This window comes from Panthera tigris, chromosome B1 (assembly GCF_018350195.1).
Source record: "Panthera tigris isolate Pti1 chromosome B1, P.tigris_Pti1_mat1.1, whole genome shotgun sequence".
NCBI lineage: Eukaryota > Metazoa > Chordata > Mammalia > Carnivora > Felidae > Panthera > Panthera tigris.
This window is the reverse complement of record NC_056663.1, coordinates 96,089,879-96,115,397: the sequence shown is the minus strand read 5'-3', so window position 1 is coordinate 96,115,397 and position 25,519 is coordinate 96,089,879. Positions and strand designations below refer to the sequence as shown.

General features: G+C 34.9%; 1 protein-coding gene and 1 long non-coding RNA gene across 11 annotated transcripts in view; one reads left to right on the top strand and one right to left on the bottom strand.

Moving 5' to 3' along the window:
- The window catches only part of LARP1B (La ribonucleoprotein 1B), a 128,215-nt gene that overhangs the window by 56,863 nt on the left and 45,833 nt on the right, over window positions 1-25,519 (top strand). The window contains exon 12 of one of the 10 annotated variants that reach the window (XM_042983927.1): window positions 6,546-6,647. The exons of the other annotated variants lie outside the window; for them this stretch is intronic. Within the exon in view, the coding sequence (XP_042839861.1) occupies window positions 6,546-6,599 (54 nt within the window). The 3' untranslated portion in view covers window positions 6,600-6,647. The remainder of the gene's footprint in view (window positions 1-6,545; window positions 6,648-25,519) is intronic. 10 annotated transcript variants of the gene reach the window in all.
- Window positions 1,353-25,519, bottom strand: part of LOC122237958 — a 34,963-nt gene continuing 10,796 nt past the window's right edge. The window contains exons 2-3 of the long non-coding RNA XR_006216784.1: window positions 4,982-5,137; window positions 1,353-1,651 (exon numbers count right to left, since the gene is read on the bottom strand). This is a non-coding gene — a long non-coding RNA (uncharacterized LOC122237958). The remainder of the gene's footprint in view (window positions 1,652-4,981; window positions 5,138-25,519) is intronic.

Genomic DNA, 25,519 nt, shown 5'->3' with positions numbered 1-25,519 from the left:
AACTTTTGTCCAATCAAATTCATTGTTTTTAAAAAAAGAATAACCAGATTTTTATTTCAATAGTGCAAATTAATTGTAAATCACCTTGTGAAGTTGAGAAATTAGTCACTGCAATTCTCGTGAACAGGTTAGATAGAGAAAGATTGTGATCACCTTAATAAATGCAAAAAATACATTTGATAAGTCAGCATGCATACTGGAGGTATTTTTTGCAACAGAGAAATAAAATATCTTCAACCTCATAAAGGGTTTCTGCAAAACCTCCTACAAAACAAACGTTCTGAATGGTGAAATGTTGAAGCTAATCTCTTGCAATCAGAATAAGACAGAGATTCTCACAGTCAAATCTATCAAATACATTGGATATCCTTCTTAGACCAGTAAGGAAAAACAACCAAAATAAGGTTAAGAGCTAGAAGGAAGAAGTAAGCATGATTATTATAAAAGGAAATACAAAGGTATGGCTAAGCCCAGCCATGTTCTTGCAAATGGCAAAGATTTCATTATTTTTCATGGTTGAATAATATTCCATCGTATATCTATACTACTTCTTTATCCATACATCTGTTGATGGACTCTTGGGTTGCTTTCATATCTTGGCTATTATAAATGATGCTGCAGTAAACCTATATCTTTTCGAATTAGTGTTTTTCTTTCCTTTGGATAAATACCCAGAAGTAGAATTTTTACTTGTAGTAATACTACATGTACTACTACATGTAGTATTTCTGGTTTTAATTTTTGAGGAACCTCTATACTATACTGTTTTCTGGCTATGCCAGTTTACATTTTTACCAACAGTGCACTTTTCTTCACATCCTTGCTAACACTTGTTATTTCTTGTCTTTTTGTACTGGACATTCTCACCAGTGTGAGGTGATACTTCATTGTGGTTTTGCTTTCATTTCCCTGATGATTAGTGATGCTGAGCATCTTTCCATGTGTCTGTTGGTCTTCTGAATGTCTTCTTTGGAAAAATGTCTACTTAGGTCTTGTGTCCATTTTTAAATAATATTGTTTGTTTTTTGGTGTTGAATTGTAGGAGTTGTTGATATAGTTTGGATATTAACCCTTTATCAGCTGTATCATTTGCAAATATTTTCTCCCATTTAGTAGGTTGCCTTTTTGTTTTGTTGATGGTTTTCTTTGCTGTATAAAAGCTTTTTAGTTTGATACAATCCCAAGTTTTTACCTATAGTGACTTCCAAGATTCTATTTTTTAATAGTATAAAACAATCATGAAGAATCTATTTTCTATGACTGCCATAAAAATTATCACAGATTTGGCAGCTTAAACTAACGTGAATTTATTATATAATTTTGTAGATAAGCAGTACAGGTGAAGTCAGCTGGTTTCTCTACTCCAGTTCTACAAGACTGAAATCCAGGTGTTCCTGCCTGAGGTCTTAGCTGTAGATTTTATGTGAGAATCACTTCCAAGTTTATTCGCATTGTTTACAGAATTCAGTTCTTTGTGGCTGCATGTAGAGTTGAGGTCCTTCATTTCCCTTTTGGCTGCCTGGAGCCTTTTGACTCCTTTAGACCACCTGCATTCTAGGTTAGATTGCTCTGTCAGTCTTCAAATCAGCAACAGCTTGTGGAGCCCTGCTTTTCATCTGTCTTAGTTTTTCTTCTGCTGCATCTCTTCTGTCTGGTTGGAGAAAATTCTCTGCATAATCCAGAAAAAACTCCCTATCTTCAGGTCACTAAATAGAAATCTGAATTACACCTGCAAATCCCTTTTTGCCATTTATTTAACATAATTACATTTTATAAGGATTGGGATCTGGATGTTGTTAAGGGACCCTTCTGCCTACCATAGGGTAGATCTTTAAAAGGTAGAGTTTTTTTAAAAGGTAGAAGTTTTAACCAGACTTTTAAGAAGATTATTATAATAATTGAAAGGTGTTAAGGAAGACATAAGTAGGAAGAGAAATACTGAGTTCATGTTTGAAAGATCTGGTGGGTAGTTTTCCCGAAGTCAATTCAAAAGTCAATTAAATACCATTAAGTATTTCAATGGATTTTCTTAAAGGAATTTGATAAACTGATTCTAAAATTTATATGGAAATGTAAGGGACAAGAAACTCCTCATATTCCTAAACTTGTTGTAACAAATTAAAGATAAGGACTATAGGAATGGAATAGGAAGTCCTGAAACAGTTGCATGTGTATATGCACAGTTGGTAAATGACAGGTAGGGTTAAAGATCAAAGAGAAAATCTGATTTTTATGTATGTGTGTTTCTTTGTTTCTTTTTTATTTTTTTGAGAGAGAGCGAACAGGGGAGGGGCGGAGAGAGGGGTACAGAGGATCTGAAGCAGGCTCATGCTGACAGCAGAGAGCCTGATGCGGGGCTCAATCTCACAAATCGTGACAACTTGAGCTGAAGTTGGACACTTAACTGACAGAGCCACCCAGGTGTCCTGAAAACCTGATTTTCAGTATGTGGTGCTTGGAAAAATTGTGTGGAGAAGAAAGTGAAACTACAGATTTTTGCCTTCTAGTGTCATTCAGATCTACTCCAGTGAAAGGCAAAAGCAAAGACCTGTTAAGGGATAATAGTAAAAGATCTTCATGATCTCAGAGTAGGGACAGGTTTCTTAAGTGAACACAAAATTCACAATCATAAAGGACAAAATAAAAACATTTACCACAAAGAATTATTTATTAAACATCAAAAAGAATGCCTATGTAGTTCATGAAATTAAGAAAAAATAGTTTCCATTCATGATGTGATAGGTATTATAATAGGGGGTGCCTGGTTGGTTCAGTTGGTAGAGTATGTGACTCTTGATCTTGAGGTCGTGAGTTCAAGCCCCACGTTGGCCGTAAAGATTACTTAATGGAATTTTAAAAAAATGTACAAATCAATAAAAGATTCAGCAGAAAACTGACCATATGACATGAACAAGCATTTCACAAAAGATGAAGCCCAAATGATTGAAATAATGAAAAGGTGTTCAACATTAATCAGGAAGATGCAAATTAAAACGTCAATGAAATGTTCCATAAAACCCATATGAGCAAAGTTACAACATTGGACAAATTTTTGGGAGTATTTGGAACAAGAAACTCATTAATATGTAGGAATAAAAACGTAAAACCATCTCTTACTTCTTACCATCTCTACTTAAGAATATGCTTTTGAGTTGCATTGTTCAAGTATTAACCATATGTGGTTATTGAGTTTTCAAAATGTGACTAGTCCAAAAGGAGATTTTCTTTAAATATACAATATTGGCTTTTGAAGGCTTAAGAGGAAAGAATGTAAAGCATCTCAATGATTTTTATAATTATTGCATATTGAAATGATAATATGTTTGGTTAAGTAAGATACTAAAATTTCACCCTTTTAAAAATCTTTTTTTTTTTAAGTTTATTTATTTATTTTTTGAGAGAGGGAGGGAGAGCACGAGTACAGGCAGAGAGAGAGGCAGACAGAGAGAATCCCAAGCAGGCTCCACACTGTCAGCACAGAGCCTGACATGGGGCTTGAACTCACAGACTGTGAGATCATGACCTGAGCCGAAATCAAGAGTTGGATGCCTAACTGACTGAGCCACCCAGGCTTCCCTTAAAAATCTTTCTTTCTTTTTTTCTTTCTTTATTTTTTTTTGTGAGCAGCAGACAAAAGTTTATTAGAATATAAGATTAAAAAGGAAGAATAGTAGGAAAGCTCTCTTTACAGAGGGGATTTTTGAAAGTGAATGCCCCTAAAAATCTTTTTAACGTAGCTACTGGAAAATTTTAAATTACTTGTGGTTTCCATTTTGTTTATATTCACCAGCACTTCTCTAGAGGAGCTTAGAAGTCTTCATCAGGAATAATACATGACAGTACAGCAGAATGTTCATAATATTCACAGATTGGAAATAACCAAAATACCTATCAGCAACTAACTGGACATTATGGTATAGTAAACAATGCATAAATTATAGAGTAGTAAAAATGAATTACAGCTATAAACATCTTTATCAATGAATCTGGAAAGCAGCTGAGTGCAAGAAGTTAAGAAAGGTTGTGTATAGAATATGATTCCATAAAGGTTAAGGGATGGCTCAGTTAGTTAAACATCTGACTCTTGGTTTCAGCTCAGGTCATGATCTCGCAGTTTGTGAGTTTGAGCCCTTCATCGGGCTCAGCACTGATGCTGCGGGGCCTGCTTGGGATTCTCTGTCTCTCCCTCTCTCTCAAAATAAATAAATAAACTTAAAAAAAAAATTCTAAAAGAAAAGCCAGGAATGATTAATCACGTAAGTCAGAATTTGGGTTGTGTTAGGGAGAGGGACTAGGATACACAGGGGTTCTAATGTATTAACAGTGTTGTGTATCTAGTTGTTGCATGAATGTTTTCTGGGAAGTTGCACATGTATGTTTAATACATTCTTCTGTATGGCATGTTTCATAACAATACTTAAAACCAGGCTAATATGAATAGGGATGTGTGAGATAAAAAGAGACAAGCCAAAGTGGAATAATTCTCTTCTTAGAACTGCAGGGTTATTGCTCTTTGGGCTAAAACTCAAGGTAGGTTGAACCTGTCTTTTTTCTTTTTTCTTTCTTTCTTTTTTTTTTTTTTTTAAACATCTAACTACTCATTTTCTCGTTCAGTGGTCTGCTTGGGGTAGTGGTGGAAACTTGAACAGTGGTGAAGGCATTATTAATAGAAGACATACAGATAGGTCCTCCATCCCAGATGTGTCTCTTTTTAGTCATATTGCTGGCTAGCCTCTGGGCCCATGGGGCTCAGGAATTGTCCAGTCTACTATCTCTCATGATACCTCCCCCTAATTAGAAATCTTTAGTTTGAATCTGCAGAACAAGGGAGAGAAACCATTACAACCAGTTCCTTAATCATTGTACTCTCTGGCCAAGTTGCTTATGTGGAAACCTAAATATGCTCATACCTTTGTTTCCAGCATTTCAGGGAGAACCTTCAAATCAAAAGCTGCTGAATCACATCAGTCAGAGTGCTTACCTCATTTTTAGGTTCATAGCATTTGCTGTTGTGCAGTATGCCAGCTTTGTCCAGTACTTCCTGGAGTATTATGTGACATTATCACTGGTGGTCTAAGTGTCCATTTCCAGAGTTCTCCTTGGAGAGAGAACATTTCCAGTTGCTGAATAATCTGGACTGCAGAGACATTGTTGAGAGAGTTCACTGAATGTGGGTTCTCTCTTCTGCCTTGACCCAGATAATGTTCTGGAATTGTGCATACCCAGTGGCTGCTGCTCGCTCTTGATTTTGCTGACTACTTCACTGTCTTTTGCCACATTCCCCTTACGAATGCAGGAGGGCCCTTCTCTGTATTTGTTGCAGATAGTGAGAGGAACTTCACCTGTGGTGAAGTCTTTGTATATAGCTGGAAATGGTGTAAAATTTGCTAGGAGATAACACATCATCACCTAGCAGACAATCACATCATACTGACTTGGCAAGAGGAGAGTCATCTAAATTTTTCCTCACCACCAATTGAGCTGTTCCTTTTCTCACTAGGAAAGAACACCAAGTTGAGAACCTCTCTGGCAAAACTGAGGTCTATTGTTGATCAAGAATCAACTTGTGTACAAGTTCACTGAGTACAATTTTGGACCAAAACTAACTTTTGTGAAACTCAGATGGGGATCGTTCTTCTCTACCTCATAGGGTTGTAAAGACTTGAAAACTGTAAAGACTGGGCATGTTTGAGAAAGAATAAAGGCCATATAGTTATGTGGGACCAGTAATAATTAATGACTGATACCAGTGGAGGGGAGACCAGGAATTTAAAGATTGCAGAATCTACAGGCTTTACATAGAAATTAATGACATCAAAGTGTAGTCTGTGGAGTTATTCCTGGGTGCCACAGTGTTAGACATTTACATGATTAGTCCTTTTGTGTATTTTAAAATGCAAAACTCTTGATTCTTCTTCCTAATACCTTACTCTGAAAGACTTTCTCAGATCACTTTCCTCTCATGCACATGAGGCCCTAAATCAACTGTAGTCACTCTCTAGAAATATTTTGAGGGGTGCCTGGCTGTCTCAGTTGGTAGACTGTATGACTCTTGATCTTGGGGTTGTGAGTTCAAGCCCCACACTGGGGATTAAGATTTAAAATCTTAAAAAAAATAAAATCTTAATTTTTTTTTTTTTAATGTTTTGAATTGACATCCTGCTGGAGAGACAGGTGAATCAGGATACCTGATTTCAGGTTTTGCCTCATTATTTAAATTCCAGCCATAATCCCTTGAATACATCAGTTTCTTATTTTAACATACATACTTCAAATATGGTAGCTTTATAATAAATTAACTCTTTGCCAAGGATTCAATCATTAACATATATTTGAGTGCCTGCTATGTGCCAGATGGTGCTGGGAGCTAGGAATATGGTAGTGAACATGACTGACTATTGAAAATGCAATCTCCCAATAATTTATAATGATGGTGTTGTTGGGAGTAGGGTGGGTGGATGGAGGTATTTAGACCAGAAAATCTGTGCAATAGATAACTACTATAATTGACCATTGAATTTAGTTATGAGACTCTTCATAAACAGGAAAGAAGAAACTTGCTGAGTTACCTCAGTGGAACAGTTTGGGAAAAAATCTGAATGAAGAAATGACTAGTGGAAATATGAGTATAATACATTCAATTGTATGTGAGTATTAAATATTATATAGAATAATATGAGTATTGAACTTTGGTATAAAATATTGGAGAAATAGTACCTGAAAGGTCATAAGCAATCATTGTGTGTGTGTGTGTGTGTGTGTGTGTGTGTGTATGTGTGTGTTAGTATATTTTTAAAGAATGGAAAATACTGGAACATTTTACATGGTGATGGTGATGGGAATGGTTGATTCGAAAGGGGAAGTTGAAAATATAAAGGGAATAGAAAAACTAGGCTAAGTTCTCAGTAAGAGACTGGCTAGGACTCAGAACATGTGGATCAGGAGTTGTCAGCCTCAGCCCTATTGACATTTTGAATCATAATTCTTTTTTGGTGCAACATTGGATGGTTAGCATTATCCTTGGTCTCTACCCTTCAGATACTAGTAGCACCCTATCCCCACAATAAAGAAAAATGTACCTTTAGAAAAGCTGTGGGGTAAAATCACCTTTAGTTGAGAAGCATTTATACAGAGGTATTGGCCTTTCAAAGTGACTCTGTTCTTTATCTGGAGAGAAGCAGAACATGAGTGTGGGGGTGCTCGTAGATTTGGTGGTGGAAATATGAGGGAGTGAATTCCTTCTCAAACCTTTCTCAGTGAATTATGGGTCAAGGTTATGGGGCTGGTGAAAGTGTCGAGAGTGATGAAGATAAAAAGTCATTTTTGTAGAATGAAAGATTAGAGTTCTTAGAAAAATCAGAGATTCCTAGTGAGCAGTGGGAGACTAGAGGCTATTTCTTTTGGAGGAAGTTTTACTATAGAGGCATGAGAACAGAGACCAGGCAGAGGAAAATGGAGTACCATGGTACTGAGATTATTACAGACTTATTTCTGAAACTGTTGAATAAAAGACCATCTAGATCTTACTTGGTCTTGAGCCATTTGGCTTTCCCATTAGACCATATTCTCTTGCTTTTCCTCCTACTTCTATAGCCACTTTTTTTTTTTTTTTTTTTTTTAGTTAGATTTACATGCTTATCTTCTCTTGGTTCCTTAAATGCCAGTGATTCCTAGGCTTATGACTTAAGACCCTCACTACTCTTCCTAGGCAGTCTTTCTTTCTACTCAGGGCTTCATTCATAACTGTTGTTTTAATCCCAACTCTTTTACGTCTAGATTAGATTTTGATTCTGAATTTCAGTTACAATGTATCTAGGTGTTTCCTGGGACATTTCATCATATTTGTCCTAGAGGCCTTGAAAAATCAACATACCCAAAACTGAATTTATTAACTTCTTGATTCAAAACTCCCCTCTGTAGCTCCTTTTCCTCCCCACCAAAAATCAAAACTCTGTGTTGCTCTATGATTCCTATCCTGGTAATTGGCTCAATGATCCCTGAACATTGGCATGGGTATAGCCCTCTTGCCTCACATTAGTCTGTAAGCCTCATTTATACTCTCATTTTTCATGAATTCTTTCGTATCTCTTTTCATTCTGTCACCCTTATTGCTCCTCTGTCTGTACACTGAAATACTTGTTTCCCAAAGATACTCTTCCTTTCTCTAAGCTTTCCCATATGTTTCTCCAAAGTCTTGATATACTCTTGCCCATCATCTTTGCTAGACAAACTCCTATTCATATTTCAAGTTTGGACATCAGCTTCTTTGAGCATCCTTTCCTGGTCTCCACTTCCTGCCTTTTCCCACAGCACCTTATATAAACTACTATTACAGCAGAATACAAGTGAATAATGTTGATTCAAGTGTTCTGTTTATGATTATATATATGGCTAGGTTCCCAGATGATCCCTCTGTGGAAAATAACTAAAAATCCTAGATAAAATTATTGAAAAAAATTTACAAAAAAATAAGGTATACTCACTAATTCCACAGATAGACCGAATGTGAGAACCTAGAGAAAGAAGCTCAGTTGAAGAACAGGCATTTCCTCAGAGGGCATGTACTAAGTAAAGTGAACTCCGTTTTGAAATGCACAGCCTTATGAACATGGAACAGGAGATAAACCCAAGTGAGGAAGTAAAATACGAGACGAGGCTATACCTTCAGTGTGATTATGAACTAGAAATTAACACATCCACTCAAATGAGGCATAAAGAGAAGAAACTATAACAAAACTTGCATTCTGAATCTTGGTTCTGAATGGAGGCGGGTGGAAAGTGCTCTGAGAACTAACCATGTGATGGTAGTCATTTATGTATATGCAGTTCAAATTCCTAATATATTTTAGTAGTCTGAAAAAAAGTTAAAACTAACAATATAAAGCCATTCTAGACTGTAATAATCATAGGTACCTGACATAAGCAAACCCATATCCTCTTTGGGGGAACTTATTTCACAGGATGGCAGACTCTTCTGTATAGGGCTGGATAGTAAATATTTTTGACTTTACCAAATATTTTGGCCCATTGGTTGTAGTTTCCTCCCCTGAATGACTTCATTCCAAGCCTCAAAATAGTTCACAAAGTATTTTTTAATGTTTTATTATTATTATTATTATTATTATTATTACTATTATTATTTGAGAGAGAGAGAGAGAGAGAGAGTGAGTGAGGTAGGGGCAGAGAAAGAGAGAGACACAGAATCTGAAGCAGGTTCCAGGCTCTGAGCTGTCAGCACAGAGCCTGATGTGGGGCTTGAACCCACGAACCACAAGATCATGACCTGAGCCAAAGTTAGATGCTTAACTGACTGAGCCACCTAGGAGTCCTACCACAAAATATTTTCTGAAGAAATTAAGTAGCTCAGAGAAAAAAATTATGAAACACGTAAGGAAATAAGATACCAAATGCATTATTACAGCTGAAATAACAGCAGAAAGAAACCCACAGATACTTTGGATGTTGGAGTTCCCCACTCACAGAATATCAGTCACAGAATATAATAAATGTTTTACATGGTTTAATTAATAATGATGAGGTAAAAAATATGGGAAGGGGAAAATCAAAATGCAGATTTGAAAAAAGGAACAATTCCTATAAGTGAACATTCATTTAAAATTAAGAATTCATGGTTGGATTTAATAGAGGTGAGACAAAGGTGATGAGACATTGAAGATTAGTAAATTGGAAGAGAGGTCGGTAGAAACTACCTGGAATAAAACACAGAGTGAAAGGGAAAGTATGAAAGACAGCCAGGAAATGGAGTTAGAAGATCCAGTGTATGGATACAACTATAGTTCCAGAAAGAGGAGGGAGAAAGCGGAGCTGGGGCAATAAATGAAGATATAGGGCTAAGATTTTTCTAGAACTCATGGAATGTAAGTTTGATATTTGAGTTTATTTCAGAAATAGGCTAATTTAACATTAGGAAATCAATTTGCCACATTTAGAGGTTAGAAGAGAAAAGTATAAACAATAAATATAGCAATAGCATTTGATAAGCTTATATATATTTATGATTTAGAAAAAAGAATTTGCAAAATAGATGTATCTGTAACCTAAATAAAAATATCTTTTATTTAGGAACCTGCATTTAACATTATACATAATGGTAAGAATTTTAAAACATTCACTTAAAGAATGGGATGAAGTTAATAACTATTTGGAAAATTCTAGAAATTTAAAAATATTATAATTATTAGTCTATAGCAAGATTCCTAGATATAAAATCAATATGTAAAAATATTTTTGTCTTTCTTTGAGCAACCAGAAAAATGAAAGTTTTAAACAGGCTACTGTTTATAATAGCATCAAAATGTAGTAAGTAGGACTCAGTTATAACAAAAGATGTGCAAGATTTTTGTGCACAGCATTATAAACTTTATTAAAAAGATACTAAGGGATTTAAATAGAGATGCTATCTTCATAGATTGTAAGAATTAACATTGTAAAGATGATCCTCAACATCTTGATTTATATATTCATTACAGTTCCCAATGTCCTCCCCCATTCTTTCTTTTGTTCCCTTATTATTAGGAGGAGCTGATTCCAAAATTTATATGCAAGTGCAAAACGTTAAAAGTAGCAAAGACACTTTTAAAAGAAAAAGTGCAAAGTTGGCTTGCTCTACCAGATTTTAAGACTTTTTGATAAAGCTACAATAATTACAATAATGAGGTGCTCATAATGCATATATAGATAATTTGAGAGAATGAAGAACGAGGAATAGTTTAATTATATTCAGACATAGGATGTATGACACAGGTGGCTATATTGCAAAGGGGAAAGAATGCACTACTTAATTATGCTGAGTCAGTAAGATACTTTCGTGACGGAAAAAAAGGAACCCTGCCCCCAACTACATTTACATTAATTCTAAGTGGATTAGAAACCTAAATGTGAAAGGCAAAACAATAAACCTTTTCTAAGAAAATATCTCAAATCACTTGGGAGGGTTTTTTCCATAAATATACAAACATAGAGGTTTTTTTTTAATGTTTTATTTATTCATTTTGAGAGAGAGAGAGTACAAGCCCTCTCTGAGAGGGGCAGAGAGAGGAAGAGAGAGAATCCCAAGCAGGCTCCACGCTCTCAGTGTAGAGCCTGACATGGGGCTCGAATTCACAAACCATGAAATCACAAACATAAAGTTATTGATGCATTTTATATCATTGAACATAAGTATATTCATAAATAATTGATTAATTTTAATATATGTTTGCATTTACTTGTGAAATTTTTTCCTTTCATAATTCTCTTACTCTTGATTATGGCCTTTTCTTTCCAATTGAAGCATTTAATGTTTCTTATAAGGCTTGGTTGGTGGTAATGAACTCCTTTAACTTTTATTTGGGAAACTTGTTCTTTTGAGAACTTCCGGGAAGTTTGGGAAACTTCTTCTATTCTGAATCATAACCTTTCTGGGTAGAGTATTCTTGGTTGCAAATTTTTTTCCTTTTGGTACTTTGAGTATATCACACTACTCCCTATTGGCCTACAACATTTCTGCTGAAAAATCAGCTAATAGCCTTACAGTGTTCCCATTGTATATAACTGTTCTTTTCTCTTGCTAATTTTAAGATTCTCTCCTTATCACTACCTTTGTGCCATTTTACTTATTGTGTGTCTTGGTCTAAACCTCTGTGGGTTAATTTTGTTGAGTGGTCTGTTTCCTGGATCTGGGTGTCTCTTTCTTTTTTCGCATTAGGCAAGTTTTCAGCTCTTACTTCATTAAATAAGTTTTCTTCCCCCTTTTCTTTTTCTGGGATTCCTATAATGAAAATGTTATTATGCTTGATGATGTCATTGAGTTCCCTTAATCTCTTCTCATTTTTTATAAGTTTTCCTTTTTTACTTTTAAACTTGGTTGCTTTTTATTACCCTGCCTTCCAGATTGATGATTTGTTCTTCTAATCTGCTACTGATTCCCTTAGTGTATTTTTTATTTCAGTATACGCAGTATGGAGGTTAAAGCAGTAAAATCAATTATATTTACAAAAATCAGCCAAGGGATTCATGAAGTAAAAGGATATGAAGGATGAAATCATATACATAAAATGTAAGGGGGGGAGTAAAGATTTAGTGCTTTTAAAATGGGTTCAAACTTAAGTGACCATTAGTTTAATATAGTCTGCAATATGCATAAGATATTATATATGAACCTAACATAACCACAAATCAAAAACCTATAATAGATACAAAAAATGAAGAGGAATCCAAGCAAAGCACTAGAGAAAGCTATCAAACCACAAAGGAAGAGAGCAAAAGAAGTACACAGAGAAACTATAAGAACAGCCATAAAACAAGTAACAAAATGACAATAAGTACATACCTATCAATTATTACCTTAAATGTAAATGGACTAAATGCTCCAGTCAAAAGACAAGGGATGACTAAATGGATTTTAAGGAGACTCACTTCAGACCTAAAGACACATGCAGAGTGACAGTGAAGGGAAAAACATTTTTCATGCAAATTAAAGCAAAAAGAAAGCTGGGGTAGCTATATATTATATGTGTGTGTATATATATATATATATATATATATATATATATATATATATATAAAATAGACTTCAAAACAGACTGTAATGAAAGAAAAAAGCAAAAAAGGACGCTGGGAATGACACAACAAGATGATATAGCAATTGTAAACATTTATAATGCACCAAACATGGAAGCACCTAAACACATAAAGCAACTATTACTAGAAATAGAGGAGGAAATTGGCAGTAACACAATAATAGTAGGGGACGTTAACCCCATTTACATCAATGGATAGATCTTGCAGACAGAAAATCAAGGAATCGGTGGCTTTGAAGGGCATGTTAGACCAAGTGGACCTAATAGATATGTTTGTAACATTCCATTCATAAAACAACAGGATGCACATTCTTAAGTGCACATGAAATAGATCACATGTTAGGCCAACAAAACAAGTCTCAATAAGATTTAAAAATTTGAAACCATCTTTTCTGACTATAACAGTGTGAAACTGGAGATCAACCCAAGAAGAAGTTTGGAAAGAACACAAATACATGGAAGCTAAATAGCATACTACTAAACAATGAATGGGTCAACCAAGAAATCAAAAAAGAAATGAAAAAAATAGGCAAAGGACAATGAAAACACAATGGTTCAAAAACTTTGGAATGCAGTAAAAGCTGTTCTAAGAGGGGGGATTATAGCAATACAGGCCTACCTCAAGAAATAAGAAAAATTTCAAACAACCTGACTTTACACTGAAGGGAGCTTGAAAAAGAACAAAGCCCAAAACCAGTAGAAGGAAGGAAGTAAAGAATATAGCAGAAATAAATAGCAAAAAAGTAGAATAGATTAGTGAAACCAGGAGTGGTTCTTTGAAAAGATAAACAAAATTGATAAACTTTTAGCTAGAGTCATCAAGAAAAGGGACCCAAGTAAGTCAGAAATGAAAGAGAAATCAACACCACAGAAATGCAAGATTGTAAGAGAATATTATGAAAAATTACATACAAATTAGACAACCTAGAGGAAATCAACAAATTTCAAGAAACCTATAACCTTTCAAAACTGAATCAGGAATAAAGAGAAAATTTGAACAGACCAGATACCAGCAATGAAATTGAATCAGTAATCCAAAAACTCCTGAGAAACAAAAGTCCAGGACCAGATGGCTTCACAGATGAACTCCACCAAATGTTTAAACTATTCCAGAATATTCCAAAAAGTAGAAGAGGAAGGAAAGCTTCCAAATTCATTCTACAAAGCCAACATTACCCAGAGACTAAAACCAGGTAAAGATACCACAATAAAACTACAGGATAATATCTCTGATGAACATAGATGTAAAAATCCTCAATAAAACATTAGCCAACTGGGGCACCTGGGTGGCTCAGTCAGTTAAACATCCGACTTTGGCTCAGGTCGCGTTTCATGGGTTCAAGGCCCATGTTGGGCCCTAGCCTGACAGCTCAGAGAGCCTGTAGCCTGCTTTGGATTCTGTGTCTCCCTCTGTCTCTGCCCCTCCCTTCTTCTCTCTCTCTCTCAATTTCTCTCTCTCTCTCTCAAAAATAAACATTAAAACTTTTTTTTAAATATTAGCAAACCAAATCCAGCAATATATTTTAAAGAATTATTTACCATGATCAAGTGGCATTTATTCCAGGAATGCCAGGGTGGTTCAGTATTCACAGTCCACATGATGCATCTTATTAACAAGAGAAAGGATAAAAACCTTTTGATCATCTGAATAGATGCAGAAAAAGCATTTGACAAAGTATAGCATCCATTCATGATAAAAACTCAACAAAATATGTTTAGAGGGAAAAATACCTCAACATAATAAAGTCCGTATATGAAAAACCCACAGCTAACATCATCCTCAATGGTGAAAAACAGAGCTTTTCCTTTAAGATCAGGAACAAGACAAGGATGTTCTCTTACCACTTCTATTCAGCATGGTACTGGGAGTCCTAGCCAGAGCAATCAGATGAGAAAAAGAAAAGGCTTCCAGATTGGTAAGAAAGAAGTAAAATTTTCATTATTGGCAGATGACATGATACTATATGTAGAAAAACCCTAAAGAATCCAACAAACTGGGGCGCCTGGGTGGCTCAGTCAGTTAAGCGTCCGACTTCGGCTCAGGTCATGATCTTGCAGTCCGTGAGTTCGAGCCCTGTGTCAGGCTCTGTGCTGACAGCTCAGAGCCTGGAGCCTGTTTCAGATTCTGTGTCTCCCTCTCTCTGACCCTCCCCCGTTCATGCTCTGTCTCTCTCTGTCTCAAAAATAAATAAAGGTTAAAAAAAAAAAAAAAAGAATCCACCAAACTAACTACAAAAATAACTGATGAAAACTGATGAATGAATTGAGTAAAGTCACAGGATACAAAATTAATAAAAATCTGTTGAATTCCATTACACTAATAATGAAGTAGCAGAAGGAGGAATTAAGAAAATAATCCCACTTACAATTGCACTAAAAAGAATAAATATCTAAGAATAAACTTAGCCTAGGAGATTAAAGACCTGTACTCTTAAAACTATTAAACATTGGTGAAAGAAATTGAAGATGACATAACAGATGAAAAGGTATACTGTACTCATGGATTGGAAGAAACAATATGGTTAAAATGTCTATACTACACAAAGCAATCTAGAAATTTAAATCTTTATAAAAACATCAACAACATTTTCCACAGAACTAGAGCAAATAATCTTAAAATTTGTATGGAACCACAAAAGACCCCAAGTTGCCAAAGCATCGTAAGAGTAGGGGCATCTGGGTGGCTGAGTTAATTAAGTCTCTGACTCAATCACACCTCAAGTCTTGATCTCAGGGTCATGAATTCAAGCCCCAAGCCTACCTGAAAAAACAAACAAACACAGAAAACAAACAAACAAAAAACAAATATAGAGGTATCACAATCTCAAATTTTAAGATATACAACAAAATACAGTAATCAAAACAGTATTGTACTGGCAGAAAAACAGACGCCTAGATTAATGGAAAGGAACAGAGATCCCAGAAATAAACCCATACATATATGGTCAATCTACAATGAAGGAGGCAAGAATATATATATTTATATATTCTCACCTATATATATGTATACATGTATTCATATACGTACACCTACACACACACACACACACACACACACACACACACACACACACACACATATACCATATAAAATGGAGAAAATACCATCTTTTCAACTAATGGTGCTGGGAAAACTCGACCACTTTTTTACATCATAATACAAAAATAAACTCAAAATAGATTAAAGACCTAAATGTGAGACCTGAAACCATAAAACTCCTCTAAAATATAGGCGGTAAGTTCTCTGATATCAGCCATAGCAATCTTTTTTCTAGATACGTCTTCTTAAGCAAGGGAAACAAAAGCAAAATTAAGCTATTGGAACTACACCAAAATAAGCTTTTGCACAGTGAAGGGAACCATCAACAAAACAAGACAGCCTCCTGAATGGGAGAAAATATTTGCAAATGCTATATCTGATAAGGTGTTAATATTTTTTTTCAACTTTTTTTTTTTTTTTTTTTTTAAATTTATTTTTGGGACAGAGAGAGACAGAGCATGAACGGGGGAGGGGCAGAGAGAGAGGGAGACACAGAATCGGAAACAGGCTACAGGCTCCGAGCCATCGGCCCAGAGCCTGACGCGGGGCTCGAACTCACGGACCGCGAGATCGTGACCTGGCTGAAGTCGGAGGCTTAACCGACTGCGCCACCCAGGCGCCCCAAGGTGTTAATATTTAAAGTATATCAAGAATTTACACTAAACACCAAAAAGCAAATAAGCCAAAAATGGGCAGAGGACTTCATTAGATATATAGATGGCCAACAGATACATGAAAAGATGCCCAACATTACTAACCATTAGGGAAATGTAAATTTAAAAGCCATAATGAGATATCATCTTATACCTGTCATAATGACTAAAATAAAAAACACAAGAAATAAATGTTGGTGAGGATGTGGAAAAAAAAGGAACCCTGTGCACTGTTGCTGGGGGTGCATGCAAGTGCAGCCACTGTGGAAGACAGTATGGAGGTTCCTCAAAAAACTCAAAGTAGACTTCCATATGATCCAGTAATTCCCCTATTGGATATTTACACAAAGAAAATGACACTAATTCAAAAAGATATATACACCCATATGTTTATTGCAGCATCATTTACTATAGCAATGATATGAAAGCAACCTAAGTGTGCACTGATAGATGAATGGGTAAAGAAGTGTTATATATGTATATACATTGGAATATTACTCAGCCATAAAAAAAAGAATTAGTTCTTCCATTTGCAACAACATGGATGGACCCAGAGGGTATAATGGTAAGTGTGATAAGTCAGTCAGAGAAAGATATACCATAACATCTCACTCATGTAAAATTTAAGAAACTTAAATAAATAAAAAAGAAACTAAAAAACAGACTCTTAAATACAGAGAAAAAAGTGGTTGTCAGAGGGGAAGTAGGTGAGGAGATGGTAAAATAGATAAAGGAGGTTACGTGTATACTTATCATTATGAACAGTGAGTAATGTATAGAACTGTTGGATCATATTGTACACCTGAAACTAACATTGTAAATTCTACTTTAATAAAAAAATTGTTTTTAAAAAACAACCAAAAAAGTATTCTTTATTAAAGAATACCTAATGGAAGATAGGGTATTAAAAGATAATTTCCAAATTGAGAGAATATATTTTAGAATATATAAGACCTAAAATGCCTGTCCAGAGTGTGTCAGAATTCTTAAGACTCAATAGGCAAAGACAGAAAGCCCCGTTTAAAAATGGCCAAAGACTTGGATGTGGTTTTTGGAAAAGTGGAAATCCAAATGGCTAATAGACAAATGAAAAACTTATTTCATTTTATTTAATAAAACCTAATTATTATTAATTAGGAAGATGTAAGTTAAAACACAATAAAGTGTTTTCATATTAACAATATTGTTTTATGTTCTCAGTGTTACTCTTCTTTTATCATTGATTTTTATTACCTATTATTTCTCCCTTAAACCACCCATCAGATACATATATGGTTTTAAGTACAGTCCCACATCATAATATGCAAATGTAAATTTATCATGCATATAATAATGTTAGGATCATATTTATAAAATATTCAAACGTTTTGCTGAAGCACTTGAGCAAGTTTATGAAAATTCTAACTTGGTGGCTCTTTCTGTTCGTGGTCATCTTTCTTCTTACAGGTTCATTTTTAAAATAATTCAAATGGTGTTTATGGTTCTCAGCTTTATTTTTAAAACATAAAATCCCTTAATTGTAAAATTAGGGTCCTTAAAGATTTGGTGTAACTATACTTGTTTGGACATTACTTTCCAGTGGTCAGGACATTGCTAAAGTGTATATATCCCGTTTCCTTATGTGATTTAGCATTTTAGAGTTTAATTACATTAGTACCTATGTTCATTGAGTAGAATGGCAGTTGCATTGCTGGCACATTACAGTTACTGTTATTGCTGCACAAGTATAAAACAAATTTCTAGAAGTTAAACGTTAGTGATGGTACTTTACTGAAATTGAAGATTGTTTGGGCAGGTGGGATGGGACTTGACTATGAAGCTATGTAGGAATTTAGAATAAGGAGCAGTTGCAATTCTTACAAAGTGGTGTGATCAAAAGATGATTTAATAAGGTTTAATCTAACAGAGGCAATAGCATAGGTCAGAGTAGGTCAGAAATTGAGTTTAAAACTCATTTCTAATAATCAAGGGTGAAATGAAATGCTGAGCCAAAGGGACTTTTTCTTTTCAACACACATTCATTAACAACTGATTATGTTCTAGCCTTTATGAGAATGAAAAAAAATGCCAAATTGGGCAGAGATTTAAAAAAAAAAATTTTTTTAATGTTTATTTTTGACAGAGACAGAGCATGAGCAGGGAGGGGCAGAGAGAGAGAGGGAAACATAGAATCCCAAGCAGGCTCCAGGCTCTGAGCTGTCAGCACAGAGCCCAAAGCAGGGCTCAAACTCACAGACCGGGAGACCATGACCTGAGCTGAAGTCGGATGCTCAACCGACTGAGCCACCCAGGTGCCTCAAGGGCAGAGATATTAAAGAAACGAGTCATAGTACTGGTGTGATAGAAATAGAAACACTTAACAAATAAAAACTGGGAGGAAACAATATTGAGATCAGATTTGGAAATGTGTTGATGTCATGTTTTGTATTTATGTAAAATGTCTTTTATCCTCTCTCTAAATACTAGCGATGATAAGAAAGCCTCAGATGTAGATTTTAGTATTTAGTATAGAAGGGAGAACTAAAACTGGGAAAATGATTGAACTTTTAAGGCACAGAAAAACAGAAGAGGAAAACAAAAGAGAAAAGAATGTCCACTAGTAGTTACTAGGAGAAAAAAAATAGATGTAGTTATGTATAGTTTTACTTGAAGAAGACAAGAAAGTAAATGGTTTCTGGGATCATGATCTACAAAGGGACATATTCTGTCTCAACTTTAATTTTTCTTTACGTTGGTTTCTTACTTTTTCTAAGGTCATATTCATCCTTAAAAACTTTACTTAAATGTTCACCCCCTTCCAGCATTGAGATTGCAACTCATATTGATATAAATAAGAGGTGAGAAAGTTGAAGCACCAAGTGTTCTTTCTAGAAACTTGGCTGAGGAGAACCCTTCCCTTCCTGTTTCAACTCCCTCTCTCATTCTCACCAGTATGAATTATAGATAAATGTATACTTCTGAAATGTAAATGTCTGAAAGACATTTTATTAAAGTGTATTATTTTTTATAAATATTATAGACATGTTTCTGTATCAGTAATATATATAAATATGTATTTTGTTCCCTCTAAGTCTTTTGTTTTGGAGTGTTTCAAACCTTTGGAAAAGTTGCAAGAATAATACAGTGAACACAAGTATACCCTTCACCTAGATTCAACAGTTGTTATTAACATCTTATCACAATCACTTTGTGTATCTATATAAACATTTATAGATGTATATATTTGCATTTTCTGAACCATTTGAGAGTTGTAGACATTATGCCACTTTACCATTAAATATATTATCCCGTATTTCCTAAAAACAAGTGCATTCTCCTATATAACCATAATTATCAAACACAGGAAGTTTAGCATTGATAGAATGTTATTATCTAATATATAGGGCGTATTTAGATTTCCCCAACTGTCTTAATGTCCTTTATAACTTCTTTTTACTTTACTTTTTTTTGATAACCAGCTCTAACCAATGATTATACATTGCTTTTAGAATTTTATATTTTAATGTTCTTTCATTTAGACAAGTTCCTCAGCCTTTTTTTTTTTTTCATGACACTGACATTTTGCAGCATCTAGATTAGTAATTTTGTAAAATGTCCTTCAGTTTAGGTTTGCCTGGTATTTCCATATGATTAGTTTCAGTTTAATTTTTTGGCAGAAATATTACATAGGTGATATTATACATTCTTCACTACATTACCTCAGGAAACATAATGATGTCAGTTCTAGAATTGGTCATTTGGTTTTCAAGATGTGTACCATTGTAAAGGTACCTTTTTCTGTTTGTAATTTGTAAGTGATCTCTGGAGTGACAGTTTGAAACTGTGTTCCCCAGCAGTCTTCACTCAATGTTTTAGCCTCCATTGATGATTTTTGCCTGAATTAATTATTACTCTGGTGATTATATGATGGTAATTTTTCTCCATTCCCTTTATGTTAATTATTTAGCATTCTTCTGTAAAAAAAGAACTTTCTTCTCCACTCCATTTTACTTACTTACTTATATATTTATAGTGTCAGTGTGGATTCTGGAATGGATGCCTTTTCATTCCTGTCATTATTCATTTTGTTGTTCAAAATGTCTCCAATCTGGTCAGATTAGACCTCTCTCAAGATGACTCGTGTACCACTGATATATCCCCATCTCTTTAGCACTTTTCATACTTCATGACACAAGATGCTTTGCCCCTCTCTTTTTTCTTAGATGTCTGTTTTTTTCACTACCTTAACCAGGTCTTCCTGGTTCTATCCTTGATCTCTTAATGACTTTGTTATCTTGTATTATCTTGTATGCAAGTGAGAGAATCTGGTCCCAGGTCTTTATCATTAATTGTATGCTAATGACTTTCCAGTGTCTTTGTGGGGATCTAGCAGTATATAACTAGTCTATTGGATTTTCCAGCTGTCTGTCTTCTTCCACAGGCATCTCATTTATATATATTCTGTCTCCATTTTTAAAAAAAGGGACTTATCCCAAATTTGTTTCCTATATTTCCTGATTTTGGTTGGATGCCTCAGGACTCTTTATTAACTTCTAACTCCTAACATGCAGTTTGTCACTACATCCTATCTGTCCTTTCCTATTAATTCCTACTGTCTTACATTGGTTCTAGCCTGAATCATCTCTCCATGTGGTTTGTATACTTGGTTCTTGGCTCTAGTTTATTCTCTTTCTAGTTTTCCTCTTGTCAGAGTAGTCTTCCTCCTTCCTTTCTCCTTTCTTCCTTTACTTCCTAGCAAGTAAGGGAATTTACTATAAATCCAAGAAACAGTGCTTGCTTACAGGCAAGTCTTTATATGAAACTTCAAACACTGACTTTGCATTTCTGTACTCCTATCTTTGGTGTACTTTTCCTCTATGTTAGCCTCATTTTCAGTCAGGCTTTCTCCGTGAGGTTGCAATGATGGTACAGACAGTTTCAGGCTTACATGATTTTCAAAGTAAATGATCCCAAGGAAAAGAATGTATCCCTCAAATTTCTAAACTATACATTTGACCATTTCTGTATTTCTTCTTAATGCTATTTATTCAGTGCTTCTCCCCTGCCCAAGATAAAATTCAAATTCCTTGGCAAATAATATTTAATGGTTTGGTTCCTACATACCCATCAGTCTTCATTGTGACACTGCTTTCTGATTTAAAATTTATACTCCGTTAATACCAAGTTGCATGTGTTCCTTCTGCCTAAAATATCTTTTCATATGGTTTGCTTGCCAAACTCTCTTTCATCCTTTAGCTTGCAAAACCTAATTCAAATATTACTCCCTTGGAAAAAATCTTTGATAGCTTTTATTGTTATTGACTCCAGAAAAATGACTTTTCTACCTTTGTGCCTCATATGTGCCTATCTTTAACTTACACTGAAATGTAATAAATTTGTTTATAAATATTTCTTATCCCCTTTTTGAGCAAGGCAAGGTGTAAACTTGTAAAAAAAACCAAAAATTTAGTTGCAGATTGGGTAGTTCATGAGTCTTCCTGCTGAGAACTAGGAAAGTTGGTTTTTTTTTTTTTTAAAATCTTTGTGAAGGCACAGTAGAACTAACAGTGTAGAAAGAATTGTGTGGTCAAAGTCTGGAAGAAGGAAATCTAAAGAAGACTGCCATCAGGGTCTGCATTTCCCTAGAGTCATCTGTCAGTTCCAGAAGAAGCAACTGAGAAGCTGAAAAGAGATTAAACATACACACACACAACTTGTGGGACTAGGGTGACAGAAATTGGAATTCAGAAACCAGAGGGGGACCTCTAGCAAACCTTTTAGGCTTTGGGAACTCTAAAGGGCTACTTTTCAGAAATTAGGGTGAACTGGAAAAGATCTGCTATCAGTAGGATCAGCTTCTAATAATTTTAATCTTTTATTGAGCCAATATTCTGATGTGTCTAGCCATTTGACTGAAGCAAACAAATCCTTTCTGGAGGAAAATAGCATTCTAGACCTCAGATTTTTAATAATGTCTGCCTCTCAAAAAAATCAGGCATATAAGAAGACAAGATGATGTGATAGAAAAAAAAAAACCAACAAAAAATAGACCCATAAAGATTCAGATAACTATCAGACAGGTCTTAAGTTAGCTATTGTTAATATTATTTAAAAAACCCCAAAGATGGAGAATTTAAGCAGAGAACTAGAAACTTTAAAAAAAGAACCAAGTAGAGGGGTGCCTGGGTGGCTCGGTTTAGCCTCCGACTTTCTGCTTAGGTCATGATCTCACAGTTGGTGAGTTCCAGCCCCACGTCATGCTCTGCTGACAGCTCAGAGCCTGGAGTCTGCTTTGGATTCTGTGTCTCACTGTCTCTCTGTCCCTCCCCCCACTGTCCCCACCTCAAATATTTAAAAAAAAAAGAAAAAAAGAAAAAAAGAACCAAATAGACATTCCAGTAATGAAAAATATAATAACTGAGTGCAGTGAATTGGCTTAACAGTAGAGGTAAACTCAGAATTACTAAAGTAGAAGATAGGTCAAAAGACTCCAGAGTGAAGTCTCGAACAAAAAGATGGAAAATACAGAAAAGAGTATAAAAGACATAGGAGATACAGTCAAAAGGTCTAACATATACTCTGTTGGCTTCTCAGAGGAGAGAAGAGAAAGCAGAAATAATAATTGAAGAGATTATGGTTGACATTTTATCAAAACTAATGAGGGATAATTTAAGAAGTCCTAAGAACTCCACAAAGAATATAAATTCAAGGAAAACCACATGAAGGCCATCATTGTAAAACTGCTGAAAACAAAAGCCAGAGAAAAAAGATTACTTAAAAAGCTACAGATTTTAAAAAATAAGACTTAGAACTACTCAGCAGAAGTAATGGAATCCAGGAGATAATGGGATGATATAATCACAATACTAAAAGGGAACTAAAGGTAAATCATTGAATTGTACACTTAAAATAAGTACATTTTGTGGTATATGAACTATATCTCAGTGAATCTGTTTAAAAATGAAGGTAGCATGGGGCACCTAGGTGGCTCAGTTGGTAAAGCGTCTGACTTCGGTTCAGGTCATGATCTCATGGTTCATGAGTTCAAGCCCCACGTTAGGCTCTGGGCTGACAGCTCAGAGCCTGGAGCCTGCTTGGGATTCTGTGTCTTCCTCTCTCTCTGCCCCTACCCTGCTCATGCTCTGTCTCTCCCAAAAATTAAAAAAAATAAAAAAAAACATTAAAAGAATGAAAAAGAAAATGAAGGTAACATAATTTCAGACACATCAAAACCAAGAGAGTTTATTTTCAGATCTGCTTTAAAGAAAATATTAAATGGAGTTTTTTAGGCATAGGAGATCTAGTCAAAAGATTTTGAAAATGATTCTAGAAAGAAGCTTGAAGATACACAAAAGAATGAAGAGCAATAATACGTTTGTGGATTTAAATAGATATTGACACTAAACAAAGCTGGTGTAAGTCTAAGTGGATTTTTAGGGCAAAAAGATATATTAGGGGTACCTGGGTGGCTCAGTTGGTTGGGTGACTGGCTCTTGATTTCTGCCCAGGTCATGATCTTACCGTTTGTGGGGTCACTATTGGCATGAAGCCTGCTTGAGATTCTCTCTCCCTCTCTCTTTCTTTCTCTCTCTCTTTTTTAATGTTTATTTTTGAGAGAGAGAGGGAGACAGAGTGTGAGTGGGGATGGGGAAAAGAGAGAGGGAGACACAGAATCCAAAGCAGGCTCCAGGCTCTGAGCTGTTAGCATAGAGCCTGATGCGGGGCTCAAACCCACGAACTGTGAGATCATGACCTGAGCTGAAATTGGATGCTTAACCTACTGAGCCACCCAGGCACCCCATCTCCCTCTCGCTTTCTGCCCCTCCCCAGTTCATGCTCTCTTTCTCTCTCAAAACAAATAAACCTTAAAAAAATAATTCAATATAAAAAGGGTCATAACTATGAATAGTTTAGTTGTCCCAGAAAATACAATAGTTCTAAGTTTGTATGCACCTAATAACATAGCATCAAAATACATAAGACAAAAATTGACGGGTACAAAAAGATAAATTTATAATCACAGTGGGAGATTTTGAAACACCTTTCTTATCAAGAAAGGTGCAAGATGTAGCAAGATAAAAAAATATCAGGTTGTAGAAAAGGCAAACAGTGCAGTTAAGAAACTGCTTAATTGACATAAGTGAAATACTGCAGCAACATCTGTAGAATACACATTTTTTTCAAGTGCACATGGACCTTGTACCATACACAAAGAATCAATTCTAGATATATTACAATTCTAAATATGAAAGGCAAAATAATAAAATTTCTAGAAGATAAGATACTATATGGTATTTCAGTAGGGAAAGATTTCTGTGTATGTGCTTTGCTATTTGTTTTTATTCCCTCATGCTTCCCAAACTTTTTAACAATAGGATATGTTAATTTAATATTCAGATGAAAAATTATAAAGGTAAGATATACAGCATCTTTAAAAAGGGGAAAGATTTCTTAAACAGGAAATTACAAAAGGAAATAACTTACAAAATATACTACATTAAAAATAACTTTTTTTCACCAGAAGACACCATAAAAAAGTGAAAAGGCAAGTTCCTCTTTCCACAGAGTGAAAGAAAACATTTACAACATTTTATAAAGAGCTCTTAAAAATCAATAAATGAAAGAAATATATAGAAAAATGAGTAATAGAATTGACTAGCCACCTCACAAAAGAGGCTATCCAAATAAAATATATTAAGGGTTTTTAGCATTATAGTAATTAGATAGATGCAAATTAAGACCACAGTGAGATTACACATAGATTTAGCAGAGTGGCTACATATTTAAAGTTTTTGAATTTTTGTTTTGAGATACAGATTTATAGGAAGTTGGAAAAATAGTACAGAGAGGTCTAGTGTACTGGACCAGTTCTCTCCAAAATTTATATTTTACATAATTGAAGAACAACGTTAAAACCAGGAAATTGACATTTCTTACAAATGTGTGTGTATAGTGTTATGTCATTTTATCACGTGTAGACTCATGTGAGTACTATCACATTCATGACAACTATTTTATCACCACACAGATCTCCCTTGTGCTATTAGACTCGTGTTCATGTGCCTCCACTCCACTATTCCTAACCCCTAGTAACCACTAATCTGTTCTTCATCTCTATAATTTTGTCATTTTGAGAATTGTCTATAATAGAATCATAGAGCATGTGACTTTTTGAGATTGATTTAAAAAAAAAATTTTTTTTTAAGTTTATTTATTTTTGAAGGGGAGAGAGAGCATGAGCCGGGGAAGAGCAGAGAGAGAGAGAT